This window comes from Bidens hawaiensis, unplaced genomic scaffold (assembly GCF_021521415.1).
Source record: "Bidens hawaiensis isolate Kalapana, Puna unplaced genomic scaffold, B.hawaiensis_p1.1 tig00049908_1, whole genome shotgun sequence".
Lineage (NCBI taxonomy): Eukaryota > Viridiplantae > Streptophyta > Magnoliopsida > Asterales > Asteraceae > Bidens > Bidens hawaiensis.
The window spans coordinates 109,453-127,306 of record NW_027506129.1 but is presented as its reverse complement, the minus strand read 5'-3'; the positions used below and the strand labels follow the sequence as shown (position 1 = coordinate 127,306).

The 17,854-nt window shown below is 32.9% G+C and overlaps 3 protein-coding genes across 3 annotated transcripts; 1 reads left to right on the top strand and 2 right to left on the bottom strand.

The window, feature by feature from the left end:
• Positions 1 to 4,455: 4,455 nt before the first annotated feature.
• LOC143616815 (uncharacterized) lies at positions 4,456 to 6,015 on the top strand. Its single transcript, XM_077089535.1, has 4 exons — positions 4,456 to 4,608; positions 5,270 to 5,515; positions 5,619 to 5,676; positions 5,792 to 6,015. Exons 1-4 carry the CDS (start codon positions 4,489 to 4,491, stop codon positions 5,806 to 5,808), a joined length of 441 nt encoding a protein of 146 aa, XP_076945650.1. The 5' UTR covers positions 4,456 to 4,488; the 3' UTR covers positions 5,809 to 6,015.
• Positions 6,016 to 10,523: 4,508 nt separating this feature from the next.
• LOC143616818 (uncharacterized) lies at positions 10,524 to 11,710 on the bottom strand. Its single transcript, XM_077089538.1, has 2 exons — positions 11,310 to 11,710; positions 10,524 to 10,718 (listed from the first exon to the last, which is right to left on the bottom strand). Exons 1-2 carry the CDS (start codon positions 11,647 to 11,649, stop codon positions 10,702 to 10,704), a joined length of 357 nt encoding a protein of 118 aa, XP_076945653.1. The 5' UTR covers positions 11,650 to 11,710; the 3' UTR covers positions 10,524 to 10,701.
• Positions 11,711 to 13,329: 1,619 nt separating this feature from the next.
• LOC143616817 (rop guanine nucleotide exchange factor 7-like) lies at positions 13,330 to 16,637 on the bottom strand. Its single transcript, XM_077089536.1, has 7 exons — positions 16,172 to 16,637; positions 15,490 to 15,606; positions 15,257 to 15,411; positions 15,089 to 15,163; positions 14,707 to 14,997; positions 14,076 to 14,402; positions 13,330 to 13,905 (listed from the first exon to the last, which is right to left on the bottom strand). Exons 1-7 carry the CDS (start codon positions 16,407 to 16,409, stop codon positions 13,399 to 13,401), a joined length of 1,710 nt encoding a protein of 569 aa, XP_076945651.1. The 5' UTR covers positions 16,410 to 16,637; the 3' UTR covers positions 13,330 to 13,398.
• Positions 16,638 to 17,854: the final 1,217 nt, after the last annotated feature.

The window sequence follows — 17,854 nt, the reverse complement described above, 5'->3', positions numbered from 1 at the left end:
AATAAAAACTCGAAAAACCTGATCAAATGCCGGATCATACCCGGAGCTGGTTCCTACCCGACCCGGTTCTTGACTTTTAAGACTATTCCCATAAACCTGTTTATAACCGATTTCGGTTCCTGAAAATACCCACGTTGTGCACCTCTGCATGTGCCGTGTGGGTTTTTCTCTACATCATGTAACAAAAATTTTGCTCGAATCACTAAGCACAATTTAAAGAGAAACAAAAACGGTCAGGACGTTGGACTTTAAAAATAATAAAAGGGGTGGTGGCAATTTCTTAATTAGCCTAATTTTAGCGTAACTATAATTACGCTACAACAAAATGGTGCTACTTTTAAAGTTGTAGCATAATAACGCTACATTGCTACCACGTGTTTTTTCCCCTCTTCACTTCGTACGTAATATAAAGTTTCATAAAAACTAGCAAAGTCGTAACAAAATAATCCTTTCTATAACTAATAACCTGATAAAAGAATCTAATACAGTAGTACCCTTATAATATATTTTTGTAAAATGTCATATGTCACCCTAATGTCCTAACAGCATACCTTAGGGATTGTCTGTTACCTCATAACGATTCCATTAAGAAGCTATCTCTAAATCGGTTATTGATGAAGTGTGTTTGGTTTACTAAAAGACATCTCTTAATAGGTTCTTGAGGTCTCTTAATGGATAAATTTTAGAAACATGTTAACCGATTAGAGGCCTACCTCTTAATCAGTTAGATCTCTAATGACTCAGCACAAGATTGCCAAACAATTAGTCTTTTTAAACTTTTTGGTCTTTTTATCTGAGCCCTTGTCCGTGTACATAGATATATAATGCATGTATAATATATATACAACATTCTTTAACGGGCCACACGTTCACACTTTAGCATTCACATAAATGAAACCTCAAAAGCTACTACAAGTGAAAAAAATGGATAAGCACATTCGAAGAAAACAGTATAGATGCCAAAAGTAGAAATAATTTAAACAAGGACAATGGGTTATCACTTAATGGATTCTTTTCATGTACGTGAAGAATATACAACTTTTGTAAACAGAGAGAATTATGTAATTGTCTTGAATACTTAGAAAGACGATTCTATAATGTTTGAACCTGTATTATTCAACCAATAACAACTTCATATTCGTAGTTCTAATATGTGTGTATAACTATATATTTGTATGAGAGGGAGAGAGGATAGAGAGGCCACCTCAAGCCCGTGAACTCGTCTTAAGTAGTCTACTTCTGCATACTTTACGTTGACAAACTACCTCCACGACACGACACGACAAGGAAAGTCCATCACCTCTAGTTTGCTCCTTTCACATGTCACCTAGACCTCGAGCCGCTATGCCTGGTATGGGTGCTCTTAAAGTGTTTAAACATTAAAGCGCTTAATGTAATTAAAATTTCTCTTAACACCGTGGTCCATGTAGAGACTAGTTAGGTTTCTTGACTTGGCTATAGACAATTACTTCTTTTCTTTGTTTCTAGACACAAAAATAGAGAATACGTACCAAAAAAACAAATTTTAGTTTTCAAACAGTTTGTGTTAATTTACTTTCTAATAAGATTTAAAAATAATAATAATAAACGTTAATACTAAGGTTAGTATATAAAACTATAAAAGTATCAAATAAATATTTTTTTAGATAATGTAATTTGTTAAATAAACATGAACATAAATTTATGCTTTTATTTTACAAAACATGCTTAAGATTAAATACATATTAATGCTAAATGAAATTTATTATAGAGCAACTTATAACTAAGGTACTTAACTCACCTTGTATCATTTGAAATGTTGTCGTTGAGTAGCCAGAATATCTGAGTTGAGACCATCATACTTTGTTCTCGGTCTTAGTTCTAAGGGTGAATTCAGATTTGGTTCAATCCAATTTTGGTTCGGTCTAGATAAAAACCAATGAAAAAAAATTAGCCTTAAAAAATTAGTTATATTTCGCCATCTCCCGAATCAGCATCGTCCAAACTTGAGAAGACAGACTCATCATATACTAGTCCATTCTTCGTTTTCTAATTTCTAGGAGTTTTGTGTTCGGCTTCGATTCAACCGGACAACCCAACCAACTTATTTGCAATTTATGTTTACTATAATGGGCCAAATAGTTTAATTCTTTTCTTTTTAAAGGGGTGAAAGTGAGCATTAAAATAGTATCTAATGGACCCCAAGCTATGCTAATATATATGTAAAAGGTTCTTTAACTTGAGTATTACACATATCAACAACCTTTTGTCACTTCGATACCCATAGGGCGTGCTTACTTTCAAAAGATATGGTTTGCCAAATATCCACTTAACATAAAGTTTTATATATACCTTCTAAACTTAATTTAATTCATTATCATAATCTATCCTCTTTTCTTTGGATTATGGCATATATATATTGTAGATGATGATAAAAAGTTTATAAAGTACTTCTTATCAAAATTACAATGGTGATGCGTTAAAGTACTTTCAGCTTGATTCATTAACTATAAAAAACAAGTCAGTATATTATGTAACAGCCCAGCTAGTCGTTGTACCATAATACCGCCTGCTTTAGTAAGAACGTGTCACCATCGTCATCATAGATTTACCTTTGGTTGCCCAGGAGGTCGTCCATCCTGATATTACTTCTTACTTCCATATTAACAAGCTTAACTGTGGAATTATCCTTTCAGCCACTACCATTAATCAGCGTCCAAAACATGTTGTGATAGGGAATGTATCCACCTCCATATAAAGAAGGTTTTGTTCTCCTCAATCGATGTAGGATGTTACAATCTAGCAAACTTTCTTACCGAAGTAAAATTTTATGTATCGTATAACCCAAAACCTAATAATCCGTCATTTTCATATAACAAAACCCTTTCTTGATATGCAAAAAATAAAAATAGAAAATTGGATACCCCTGAATTTTTCCTTTGGATCCGCCATCGATCACTAAACATATAAAAATGGATTATATCTTACAATTATTTCATGAAAAGTAAATTATAGTGAAATTATATATATCAAATGAGCAAATGATATACCATAAAAATAACTTGTACTGTAAATTAAGGTTACACCATAGATTTTCAAATCGTAACATTTTGTACGATAAATGCCCTTGCACATATAAACAATGGTATGTGACTAAAGGCATATTCAAAGGGTCGATATCACTAGGGGATATTTTAGCAAACATGTTTCGATGTTTTTCGGGTAACAATAACCTCGAAAGTGCCATGTGAAATGACAAATGACATGCCCATGACCACAAGACTATATTCTTTGTCCAATATTCCAAATAATATCTCAATAGCATTCTACAATGATTAGACCGGTGTCAAGAAGACCCACGAAGAATCAGATGCACAATTCATCGATGTTAAAATTTTGGTGGACCGGATACATTAAGCTTGACATTAGCACCTAATACGAGTTTAGCGTAATAGATACTGGTTGTCCCTAAGATTTCCGATGTGTTGCACAACAAGTAAAAATGTATAGTTTAAAATCAAAACATCATTCATTAATATGACAATAATTGTTACAATGAGAAACCAAATTAAATTATTGTAGCAAGTTGGCTTATTTACATAGTTAAATGGATCAAATAGCTCTCCTAGCATGAAGATCAAAGTCAAGTTAAAATCAATAACCTTAATCGTTTATCCACATAGACGACACTGCAAGGTTGAATGGTTAATCAGCTAATCGCCTAACGGTTATTCAAAGTCGGTGTCGCTGATTTCAGTTTTTTTTTTGGCAATTTCGAATTGCCTCTACTAAAGTGTCATTTAAGTTATTATTTTAAGGGTTTAAAGGGAATGGGTATTGGGTATTGGGCATTCGAGTTAAATGATTAGTTGATTAATGAACTAATGAAGTAATGGTAGATGATTGCTGACTTAAATAACCTCTCATAAACTCTTAAATGCTTCGCGTAACAGTTTTTGTGTGATTAATTTTCATGTGTTTCTCTTTCTAAAATCATACTTGCATTTAGGGGTCATTAGAGTTTCATTTTTTAGAAGATTTGTAATTTTGCCTTATTTATTTTATTTTTATAATAATGTCACACGTACCTTCATGCAAACCTTTCTAGACACGTTGTTCAACATCTTTATCCAAACTGTTAAAAATAATAATTTTAAAATATATGTTTCACATTCATTTTTTTTTTTTTGTAATCTTAATTTATGAGAAAATATTGCAATGTTCTAGCTAATTTATTCACATCTATATCTTCGACATATTCCAATGGACAAACCTTACACAAATACATATATGGGACCATTGATATATTTTATTTTCTTTTATTTCTAAGTTTAAAAACTTTGGTTCGGTTATATGTCAACTTTCGGTTTATATTCGGGCAATCTTAAAAAAATAATAAATAAACAAAATAAAAAGAAAACTTTGGCCCCTATAAATAACCACCACCCCCTTTCATTATCTCCATCCACACACAAGCTAGTCTTCTAATTTCCCCATCTCTCACTCTATATGGATCACATGATGCAGCAGTCTGGAGGTTCTTCATTCACTGAGAATCTCTTTGGTCCCAAGGATGCATCCTCTACCTCATCTGGCCTTTTCACCTCCGTTTTCGGTCCTTCATCCACCGTATCCACTCCTCTCTTTCGACTTTGTTTTTGTATCGGTTTCAAACAAAATTAAACCAAATATTGGAGCCATCTATGCACACACCATCGAAGTCTAATCCCACATGGTTTCAAACGGTCGTCGGGGTAGAGGGTCAGATGGCCGTTTTGAAAAGAAAAATAAAACATTCAAAATTGACCGTTGGTGGCCAGAAAAGTAAAAAACAGTCGTCTGAATGTTTTGATCAAACAGTCGTTCTGACCAATATTTTTTAAAGTTTGATCACCCTATGCAAACGAAAATTATAACCAATAATTTTCAATGATTGACCTTTTTTTGTTCAAAATGGTCACTTAAGTGTTTTCAGAACGACTAGAGGTTGGGTGGTTGTTTTGATAAAAAGAAATTTCAAAGCTTGATCGTCTATGATCAGAACAATCATCCAAATATTGGCCAAACGGCCTTTCTTACTGATAGTTTTCAAAGTCTAAACCCACCACCCCATGATCAGAATGATAATCCAGATATTGTTCAAACAACCGTTTTTTGTTATGTGGCTTGTTGGTCATAAATTTCACCTAAGTGTTTGTGGATAGTCGTCCGATGGTGTTAAATCAGATAAGGGTGGTGTACCTGTATCATGACCCACTTACTAAAACCATTGTTTGTTTAATTATTTCAGGGTATAGGAAGTGACTCGAATAACACAGGATCACCCAAAAAACATGAATATGGAAGTGCTAGTGCCAAACCTTCAACACAAAGCATAGATTACAAGACACAAAGAATGATGGTTGATAAAGATGGGAATCTAGTTTACCGAAATGAACCAGCCGAACCAAGCTATCTCGGTTCATCAATTTATTATGGTGGCCAAGAAATTTACTCACCAAATACCCATACCCATAGCGATCGCCCTCAACATACCGTGAGCATCTACACCTTTTCGGCTTTTTGTAATGTTTAAACTATTAATATTACAAGCATGAGATTTGAACTAACAATGTTGTCACATGTGGTTTTTTCATTAGTTTAAGAAAGATGGAGGCGATGATGATCCCACTGCCTCTAGGGGAAATTGGTGGCAAGGTAACAATTTTGTGGGAATTTTGGTACATAAAAATTTACTAAAAAATAATAAAATAAATAAAATTGTTGCTTATTTTTTGCCCCTAAAATTGTTGCTTATTTGATGTTTTTGCAGGATCTCTCTACTACTAAGTACCATTTTATCTAAAGTCGTATACGGAATGATATCGGTTTATCTGAAGGCTTTTTTTATTAGTCTTAACAAGTGTTCACTTGTAGTTGAATGTATCGTCGACTATCCTAATTATGGCTATCTATGGAATACCGAATATGTAAGCCTTTTACCTAATTTAGTTGGGTTTTAACTAGTAAAATATACCCTCTTTTGAATGTGCCACAAGGGTTTGGTAGGTTATATTATATCATTCTTTTTGAAGATAATAATGTGTGTTTAGGTGCATACCATTCATTTATTCCAAAAGTGTCATGCATGAGATAATGATGTAAGATGCTCCAAGATCACCCCCTTTTCTCTCTAGTGCCATACCCAACCAGATTTATCGACATCACTGTCTCAATAATAAACACTTTGTTATGTGCATTTCTTGTGTATTGAGTGTTAACATATTTAATGTAGATGTCATACTCTAATAAAAAAAACATATATTTATAAGATTTAAATACCTATAACTAATACGGGTAAGTAAGATCGTCTTCTTAGAGAATCAAAGAAAAGTACAAGTGAAATTCATGACTTAGACTAATTAATTATGTGGACAAACGATGGCAGACAGTTTTAAAAAATTATTTAATGCAACACGATTACTTGTAAAACACTTCAGGTTTAGGTAATGCGATAACAGACTAATCACGAATTCAGTTAAGTTGATTGCGCAGTAATCACTAGACCTAGTAGTTTGGTTGTGATGACAAACGAAACCCTACCCGATTGTTGACACAACTGAACGCGATCTACCTAATTGCCAGTTTTATATCATGAAACCAATTATCATGCAATGACTAACGATTTTTGGATCGATGACACAAGAACCTGGTCCTAAATGTTGATGAACACACCGGATTTTGATGCACGATTTGATAAACAAAAACATCTGTTTAAATAATCAATCGATAAAGTAAAAAAAAAATCAAATAATAAATTCAATCAAGTTCTTAACTATTAAAGCACAAAGAATCCGATCAAAGTCAGTTTACACAAAACCTTAGCCTAAAGTGATCACAAAGGCTTTTAGCCTGGCATCGGCATCACGAGTAATTCGCTTATCTGATGAAGGGATGGAAGTATGGACTGATTAGACGATCCGAAAGCTCCGAGATGATGCAAAATCGTCTTAGGGTTCCTCTCTAACTCTTGGAATGAATGATATCTCGAATGGGGGCTGATAATTGATTATAATATCAAGTATGTTTTTTTTCCAGTTTTTTAGATCATTCGCGTAGCGCGAAGGATTTAACTCCCTTGGTTCGCGTAGCGCGGACCAAGATAACATCAGATTCATATTGTCTCGTCATGAAACCCAAAATGCCTATATTGTGTGTCCCCTAACCCATTTTCTAAGCCGAGATATGTCCATTTTACTAAAAGACAACTTCCTTTTTAGATTATAGATAAAACTAGAATATTGACCCGCGCGCTTTGCGGCGCGAACCAAGGAAAACCCGTCCCGACCCAAAGCCAATTCGGCCAAAACCCAATTTTTCCTGAACAAAAATAACACTTTTATGAGTGCACCATTCGACCTCGACATACGTCGGTTCGACCCGCATGTTGTGGTACCCGGGCGTAGGGCGTGGTAAGTGACAAAGAATAAAATCATAAACATGATATATATATTGTGGAAAATTAGACAAAACCATTGAACCACACTCGGGCGTTTCAGTGTTATAACTCACAAAATTCAAACGGAAATGTTAAACGAAAATTGTAAAAAAAAAGTATTAAGGGCTAAAGATGAATATGTAAAAGAGTTAGGGTTAAAAATGAAAAATGTTTTGTAACAGAGTTGTACAAGATTAAAAGTATAAGGTTAAAAGTGAAAATTAAATTAAAATAAAAAAACTTTTTATGCACAACGTACAAGTTGTGATGCATAAGAAAGTTGATAATTGTATATATATATATAATATGTCAAATTCACCACGAAAGGCCGGCAATCTATACGCCACAAAAGTACATACGCATGTGATTTACATGCGTATTTGATGATGCGTTATTTTATGATGCACAAATCACCTTCTAAGATACAAAATTTAAAAGATATTAGAAAACATATGTGTCAAATTTGGTTATTAGCGTCAAACAAGTAAAAGGACACCTAAGCATAAAACCTTTCTGAAGTTGTAATGTGTGTATGTTTTTTATCCTATTTCATTCAAGACCCGGATAAAAAATTGTCAGCAATTGAGAATAAATATAAAAACTATGAATCAAATACAATCTTCTAAAAGAAAAGTATAACTAAATAAACTTTAAATGACAATTTTATTTATTTCAATAAGAAAACATGCAACACATTTTTACTCAAAGCTCGTTATTGTTTTCGTGACACTTCAAAGTTCAAAACTAACTGGATGACATATAAAGAATCCCTCTTTTGCAACAGAATTCAACTCACTCAGGAAGCATCGAGATAATGGATTCTTATTAGGTCCACCTAATTTAATACTTTCAAGAAATTACAACTTTGACCCTCAAGTCTTCTTTATTAGATTTGTCTCTAATAACTTGGAATTTTTAAGTTTACAAACAAACTATAGTACTTTCAAGGTTTAGCTTTTTGCACCCAATTTATTAATAACCTAATAAACATGAACTTTTTATTTGTATAAAAATACCATTACTTGTCAAATTTGAGGCTAATAATTGAGGCTTTCAAATTTAAGATGGTATAAATTAATCTATATCTTTTAATAAAAAAAATCCAATATTTTTTCGCATGTCTCTCCCACATTAGTTATCACAGTTTAAAGCCAATTAAATCTTTAAAATCATTCATTACCATTTATTTGTTAACGGGTTAGGCTAAATGTACTCCCCTCTTGTACTTGTCATACCCACTCCCCAAAACTTTTCAAACTTTTAGCAATTTTATTTGACATTTTACTCCTCTCTAACATTTCTTTTTGATTTTATAACACAAAATTTGTGCAATTTATTACGTAAATACACTATTAATTTTTTTTATTAACAAACATTAAGAAATTTGTTTTAAAAAATGCAAACTAGCCCCAAAAGTACTAAAAAACACTCTCTAAACAATTAAAACAATTATAGAAAAATGTATTATTAAATTACCAAAGAAAAAATTTATATTAATTAATAAAACAAATGTTTTTTTCCTATGTTAAAAAAACAAAGAATCGATTTAGAAATAGTAACATATTCTTAAAAAATGTGTTTCGAATACAATTATAATAATAATAACAAAATAGTAAAAAAAGAAACCAAAAAAAGTTTGAATTGCATAAATATGAAACTTGAGGGAGATTGTATGAATAGTAAAAATGGAATGTAGGGAGGTACATTTAACATGACTGTTTGTTAATTAATAACTATTAATCACTATGTGTTACCGAGTCTTATTTAAAGAGGGGAGGGGAAGGAAAGGAGAAGAAAATGTGAAAGAATTATGTTCCAGAAATTTTTTAAGGATGGAAGGGAGGGGAAGGGAGAGAAAAGACTAGAAAATTTAAGTGTATAATCATATTTCCAAATTTGAGAGATTATGAGAGAAAATGTGTTTGTATCATTAATTGCCTATTAACTCTTACATTTTCTTTCTCTTTCCTTCCATTTTCATTAAACTCGGGAACATGAAATAAAGTGACATATTTTCCTCTCCCTCTCTTTCTTTTCTCTTTTAATTCTCCTCCTTTTCTTTTCTCTCCTTAAATGAAACTCGGGAACATTTTTGTAACTAAATAAATACTTAAATTGTATTAAAGAAAACTATTTTTGTAATTATTAAAGTTATATAACTTACATTTTATAAAAGGTTTCCAAAAGTTTTACCAGTCAATATCACAAGGATTTGATTTTCAAATACAAGTATTTTCGGGTTTATGGCAAACAAAGGAAACTAACCGATACAACATCAAATGTAATATATAAAGAAAATTTTACTAATTTGTGATTTATTACATTAGCATTTACATTTTTTTTTTTAATTTTGTTACTGTATTGTTGAGTATAAAACTTATTAATAATATATCATTTTATTGTCTGTCGTATTATCTTTATGTTTATCATTTTCTATCAATTTTAATTGTTTATATTGTTATCTTTTCTTGAAACCCATGTAGTACAATAACCAAAACAACAACAAATATAGTAACTTATTAATGTATTGTTTATTTTTTAATTTTTTTTTAACAATGTAGTATAAGTTTTCTTTTTTTTTTTGTATTTTACTTAATTATTAAATATCACTATTCATCAACGACTCGGACCGCTATACATGGGTCTTAAGCTAGTATAAATACACAATGAGTGCAGTAAATCACTTCTAAGGTCATCTTTAAGAACTTTGCTAAAATTACTTAAAATCGAATATCGCTTTAAAATAGGTCAAACTATCACGCATCGTTGACATCTAAGGCAGATGGATTGCCTCTTTATCGGTCGGTCCACCTACATAATCGTTATGAAATATCCACATCCAACCACGCTGGAATATATAACACTCGCATATATGTGCCATAAGAAGAACTAGCATGGTATCTTCTTTAAAGCTAGCTTTCAATTCTACCAACAAGTTGCTATCTAGAACCAGATTCATTCCACCACATCAAAGTATAAGTTTGATCCAAATACCAAATTGCATTCTCTTTTTAAAATTACATAGAAGTTGACCGTACAAAAGTCAACACAAGAGAAACAACAATTTATTAACACATGACCAAAAGACACAAGACAACAACATGGAAGTTATCATGACACAATTAAAATACCAGCAATTTATTTACTAAACACATGAGTAGAAACCATTGGCTAGAAAAGAACCAACCAAGATACACTTCAAACTCACTGGTACAACTTCCATGTAACTAGGAGTCTTCAAGCTTTCAAGGCAATGTATAAGCTATAAAGCACATCGTACAACTATGTCAGCAAAAAGAAAAATAATATAACTGATATCTAAAATCTAGGGGTGTGCATAGGTCAGTATTAGGCTCAAATCAAACCAAAGTGAATTTTCAATTTTTTGGTTTTAGAAAACCGTTCAGTTTCGGTAATTCGAATCCTATGAGTTTGATTTTTGGTTTTACATTTGGAACTAAAATGTTTAGGGTTGATAAAATTGGCCCAAATAGGCCCAATTATTTGGGGCTAAAACTTTTAATCTAAAAGTTTGTTAACCTCTTGTCTTCCTACTACTATTTGAGAATTAAATTTTTGGTTAAAGTATTGAATTAGCCCTTCTAAATCCAATAATAAATATTTAAACAAGTTAGGTGCAGCTCGAATTTTAGTTCGGTTTGGTTCAGTTTTGGAATTTGGGTGCGGAAACCGAAACGTAGTTAGCACCTAGCAGTTTACAAAGAAAAGAAAAGAAAAGAAAAGAAAGCAAAACCGAATAATCAGTTATTTCGGTTAGGTTTTTTCATTTTCCAGTCGTTTGATCCGTTTTTTTCTCACCCTAAAGAAATCAATGAAATGAAACTAAACCAACCTCCACATTGATAACCAACAGGACGGTCCGCAATGTTGCACCGTTTCGGAATAGTCATCGCAATCTCGGGCTTCACTCCAGAGCTTTTAGCAGTATTAGACAACATAACTGCACACAAGCATTTCGGGTTTTGTCCCAACTTCTTAACTGCAGCACAACAGCTGCCAGAAACCGAGGCGTTCTCATCCTGTGCAGCCGATGCACACGGAGCCAGCTTGAACGCTTCCATATCCGGGTTAGCCCGCCCACACTCACCCGCTCCATTCACTTCACCCAACCCAACAATCACAAGAACCACAACAAACCCAAACATGCATATGTTTTTCATTGCACCTTCCATTGTTTTGTAAGTTGATTGTCTTGTTAAATGTTAACAAATCGAATGCATGAATCGTTTGCGGGTTCTTCGGGTTTTATACTAGTGTATGGAAGTTGGTTACACGTTGTTTACATTATCTTCAATGGTGGAAGAACCATCGAGAACTTAGCCACTAATGTTATGCTAGCAACAATCATTATATCTTTGCACTGAACAATTGGTTTCTAGGAGATAGATTTTTTGTTAATGATTTATAGGTGATCCATTATTTGAAATGACGGATCCTAAAAGTTGTACAGAAGTTTGTCAGCTATTGTCTCGTAACATGAAACTTCCGAGTATGTTCCGCCATATTTTAGGATCTACCATTTGAAATGGCAGTTCCTAAAAGTATTCAAACTAGTTTACGGAACACCTTCGAAACTTCCATGTCACTAAACAATAGCAGACAACATCTATATCAAACTAGTTGACGGAACACCTTTGAAACTTCCATGTCACCAGACAATAGCAGGCTACATATGTATAATCTTTAGGATCCGTCGTTTCAAATAGTAAAACACTAAAACCAAAAACAAAAATTCTCTCTCATAAAACCATTTGCTCTCTTATTTTTTTTTCATTTTAAAAAAATAATAATAATCTACTGAACAGATGTCATGTAAGCAAGATTGTTCACCAACCCCATTATCCCTAAGAACTTGGATATGTAAACTTTAAACACTCTCCATTTAACAAAAGGAATCATTCATCACCGAAAGTAAATTCACAAATGTTGTAAATGGTGACAAAGTGATAATGAGCTTAAGTTGGAAGACTAAATAAACCAGTTCATGAAGTGAAACCGTTTCGAGAGAATCCGAAATGCCAGTTTTTATGGGCTTGAGAACTTTTTCGATGAAACCAGTTAAAACCGAACCGGTTGCTCTGAGACCAACAGATCATTTTCTGTTATAAAACGGTTTCAAAGAGAACCTGTTGGGGGCAAAAACTGATTTTAACTTTCTTTGACCGAAACCGAACCAGTTTGGGCCTAAGAATCGATTTGTGTACCTCTATTCTCGACAAGCTGGATCATGCGGCAAACAACCATAGATGTTTTGGCCTAGCGGTCAACCCAAGTTCCATTAACTTTTTTTTTTTGGAACAACGAATTTCATTAAAAATAGCAAGAAGCTAGAAAACCAAACAAACAAAAAATTACAAGTGAAAGTTACACCAATCTTTCTACAACAAGTTTTTGAAATATGAGCGGTTTTTAATCCATAGAAAGCCTAACGATTTGATATCCTTAACAGTTTTTGAAAGACAAGCAGGCTTGTTAGAGAAAATGACCTCATTTCGTAAAAGCATTCCAATTTCATCACTCAATATTTTCTCTTGATTTTAGTAGTCTTAAACGTTTAAATCCTTGATTAATATAACTTATACGTCTATTTATGGTTTTAATTTTATTAATTATTGCTTATTACTTGGTTTTTAATATTAATAATTTTGCAAACCTATCAAGTTTAAAACTTTACATAAAGTCACCTCATGTAACAATTTAAGTACTCAATAGTCAATATTATATCAATTTTTTGAGGAATTGTTCTCTGTTTATTTTACTTGTTTCTATTGTGCATCACAAAACATGATATTAGCTAGGTAATACAATCACTCAGTGAAAGCAAACAATAAAGGGTTAACATATGCATTGAGCTTTTAGGATGATTGGAATACAACATAACCAGTAATATTAACGGTAAAAGTATATAAACTCTCTTTTCCTTAATCAAGTTGCAACTCCGCGGTCCGTTTTGGCAATTTGACCGGGGTTCGGTTCTCCTTCTGGCTTGGTCCACCATCCACGCTACTTCTAGAACCCGGCGTATCTGCATTTCGTGTAGAATGACAACCGGGGCCTTCCAGACTCTTCACTTTTGTTTCACCACCAAGATAACTCGTTAAAGCGCGCCTGACCCCACAACCACGGCTAGTTTTGTTGCTGTTCCCATTGCTAGTCAAGAAAGGCGTTCGGTCTCCTTTTGCCGGGCTAGGACTCACTAGCGGTCCAGGTGAAAACTTTGGGGTCCCGAAACTGGGTCTGTAAGGTGAACCTGAGGCGGTGGACACCGAGACCCGCTTGTGACTAGCTGTGTTCACTCTTAATGCTTTGGTTTCTGATTGTTTAGACAAGTCGTCTACGTATAATAAATCATCGATCCTTGCCACAATGTTGGATGCTAAACTTTCCAACACTCTCGAGTAACTCTCCAGAATCGCTTTTCCGACATCCTGAAGTAAAAAATAAAAAAAAGTTCATATTACAAAAATTCATTGATATTTGTACCAGAAAATATATTAGAGTCTAAGACTCTGATACCATGTAGAATATCGAAATCATGCGCTTTAACTGTGTTAATACTTTGAGTGTTATATTAACATTAAAATTTAAAAGTGTGTACCTTGTTACACTGAATCTTGGTTGTGTCCAATGAGGTTTGAGTTAGACAAGGAAACCTATGTTTTAAGCAAACCAAGAGGCTTTCTGCTCGGTTAGCTAGTAAATCACGTCGATGCGCATCTGCCATTAGGTCTTTCACCATATCCCATGATGTTTTAGCAGGAAAGGGTTTTTTACGCCACATATAGATCGCCGCTTCCACTCGGTTTGCGATTTCTAGGGCGACATGTTCGGATGAAAGATCAAGGCAATCTAGCAAACATTCTGCTGAAAACTGCTCTGAGGTTATATACTGATAGATCACATCTCCTAAACAAGCTTTTCCATTCTAGAAAACAGATAAAAAGAATCACAAGTTAGAACTAGTGCTTGACAAAACCAACACCACTTACACATTATCCAGACACCAATGACATGTCATACAGACCATATGGCATGGAAAATGGTCATATATATGGGTCGTATGTCAGGCGAAAATGGTCATATGGGCTGTATGAAATGCAAATCGTACGGATGAAATGCAAATCGTACGGGCCATATGACCATATTACATGTTTGACTGACACAAATAACTGATATGACCACTGAACTAACGTGAAATGATGAAAATTTTAATTATGTTTTTGTTATACCTTTGGAAGGGATTCCAAGTAAGATTCAGGAACTTCCATTACTGATAAAGAAACACTATTAATCGCCATGGCGGCTTTTAGAATCTGATTAGCAGACTCGCGCTTATGATTTAACCTCTTTCGTGCATTTTCATCTAGACCACCAGCAGGAACCCGAGGCACGGGCAGCCACCATTTGTCTTGTTGGCGTTGTGACGATTTATTAAACGAGGCTAAGCAGTCAGGTTCTGGTGTTGTTATCCCCTTATCAACGTACCAGAACTCCGTGTTGGTGAAACTATCTAGTATTCCCTGTAAAAAATCAAATCTTTACAATTCAATATTGGTATATTTAATAATCTTTATAAAAATAATAATAATATTTTGAACAATGTAGACTAACCAGAAGCATGTTGTCTAGTTTCTTAAGAGCAGGGAGGTTAACATAGATATCTGATCTTGGTCTGCATGTCATGATCTAATGTACCATGATTTAAAACATGTGTCACAACAATAATATACATTAAGTCATTACTAACTCAACATTAACTCGAAAACATTGGCAACTTACCTCGAGTTTACTCCCATCAGCTAACGTTTGCCAAGACGGTTTAAACTCAACGATGTGATCACTAACACAAAGAAGACATTCCATTTCTCTTTGCCACAATTGTTTTTTCTCAGGAGGCAAGGGTTCCAATCTCCACAATTGACCAAATGCAGTGGCTGAAAAAAAATAATAATTTTATAAAATTAACATAGAAAATATGATTACCACAAAGTGTAATTAACTAATTACCATACCACAAAGATTTGTGATGGCATTTGAGATAGCTAAAGCTGTGCAGACACCTTTGCCACTTCCAGACATATCTTCACCAAGTAATAATTTACTAAACCTTTCTTTCATCATCTCCATTTCTACTCAAGATTAATAAAAAAAACAGTACATATATTATGATAGGTTAAAACTATAAAGAAGGGAAAAATAAAAGCAAATGGAATCAATAAAGTAATAAAGTTTGCAACTTTTTTCTAAAACACATTGATCTTGAAGGTAATCAAGGTATCCTCAAATTCAAAATAATAACTTAAAAAAGACACAATTTTTCCCACCTATTCATATTCAAATTTACATTGATCTTGAAGGTAATCAATGTATCCTTAACTCCACCCATCAAAATTCAAATTCAAATAATAACTTTAAAAAATTTAAAAAAAAAACAAAATAATAATAATAAGGGAAAGTTAAAGTACAAATTAAATTAACGTGTAAACTCTATGAATCAACTAGTGTAATTATAAAGTGTAATTACATCGTATAGTAATTACACTAAAGTATAACTACACTATGCTGTATATATAGTTACACTACTTGATTTGCACGGTTAGCACATTAATTTAATTTGTATTTTATCTGAACCCTTATAATAATAATAATAATAATAATAATAATAATAATAATAATAATAATTTGAAACCATACCGGAAACTTGTGCACCTGGTTTCTTGATCTTGAGCTCACCATCAAAACAAGTACTTGATTTCAATTTATCTTTATTAACATCACCACACTTGCTCATCACTTGATCTTTTTTAATAGGCCAACCAAAAGAAACAGGGGAAGAAGAAGACTCTTTAGAAGAAGTGGCTGAACTACTTGAATTCAAGCTTCTTGTTCTGCTATCAAATGATTCAAATTCAAACCCATCTGAATTATCCATCTTATTATTCTTGGAAACACAAACTGTCAGATCTTTTTTTACCCTTTACACCTTAAAGATTACTACCCATATGATAATAATATTAACGGAAAAAGTGAATTTGATTTAACTTTATGAGTTTTGAGTTAAAGAAAGAAGGCAAATTCAAAAGCGTGATGGTAGGGGTGACTGTGATTGATTCAATTCAAAATAGAATAAGGGTAAGATAGATGTGGCCGTAGGAGGCTAAAATTCAACCCGGAGACTGTTACTTTTGATGATTTGTGAAAAGGACAAGTTACTTTTCTCTGTCTTGTTTTCCCTCCTGTTTTCTTTATAACATTTTAAAATTCAGTTCTTTGTTACTTTTATTATTATTATTATTATATCTTACCCATTTTTCATTTTTTTCCTTGGTTTAATATAGTGAGAGCAATGAAATCTGATGGATTAACACAAAACCTGATGTAATTGGGAATGAGTAATACTTGACTCATTAGAGTTTGGGACATGTTTGAGATTTTTAATATACATGATTGCCCGACAAAATTCACTCATTTACCCAATGTACCCGACATAACCTTTTTTATAGAAACCCGAGGGACTTTGGCCCGGGTGTACTCAACGCGTACTTTGTCAAAGCACGATAGGAAACCCAAACCTAATGGAAAAACCATAAACCCGACGGTTAATTATCCGATTAAAATCCAACGGGTTGTTATAATCGGGTATGGGTTTGGGATTACCTAAACCGAAACCCAACTCATTACCATACCTAGTTTAATATGTTTATTAGCATAGTTGATGAGGACATTTTTCTCATCCGTGATTGACGTGACACCTACCTGAAGGAGAGAGGGATATAAGAGTGCTCGTGACATGAATGTGTATTAAGGCTTCTCATTGGAGAACACGAAGAAATTCATCGTGGATTTATAAGTTATCGACTAAAATATGCTCAAAGCAAAATGACTATGTTATTAAAACGTATCAAAAGTTTGATACTTCTTGATTATTCTTTAAATTTTATTTAACGATTTGTTTAATATTTCATACTTCATAGTTTTTTATTATGTCATCTAGTTTTTGTAGCTGGTACAACCGATTCAATCTTGATAAAGCAATCTGTTTAGTTACTTGTCTAGTTATGAAAATCAGAAAATGTATTTTACAAATGTTGTCATATGTCCCATATATTTATGATCTTATTAACTATAAATTAATTTCTTGAAATGCTCATATATATGGAAAAGGTTAGTTAGGGATACTATAAGGATTCGAGTGTGAATGACTCAACTTAAAAAATGTCTTACCATCTTCTCAACTATATTTATATATACCGAAAAATATATATATACTATTTTTTTACGTTAATTCATACACTCTCTAACTCTATTTCTAAAACCTGTATTTATATATTTACATTATTATATATGTACAATGTTTCATTTGTTGATAAGTTTGGA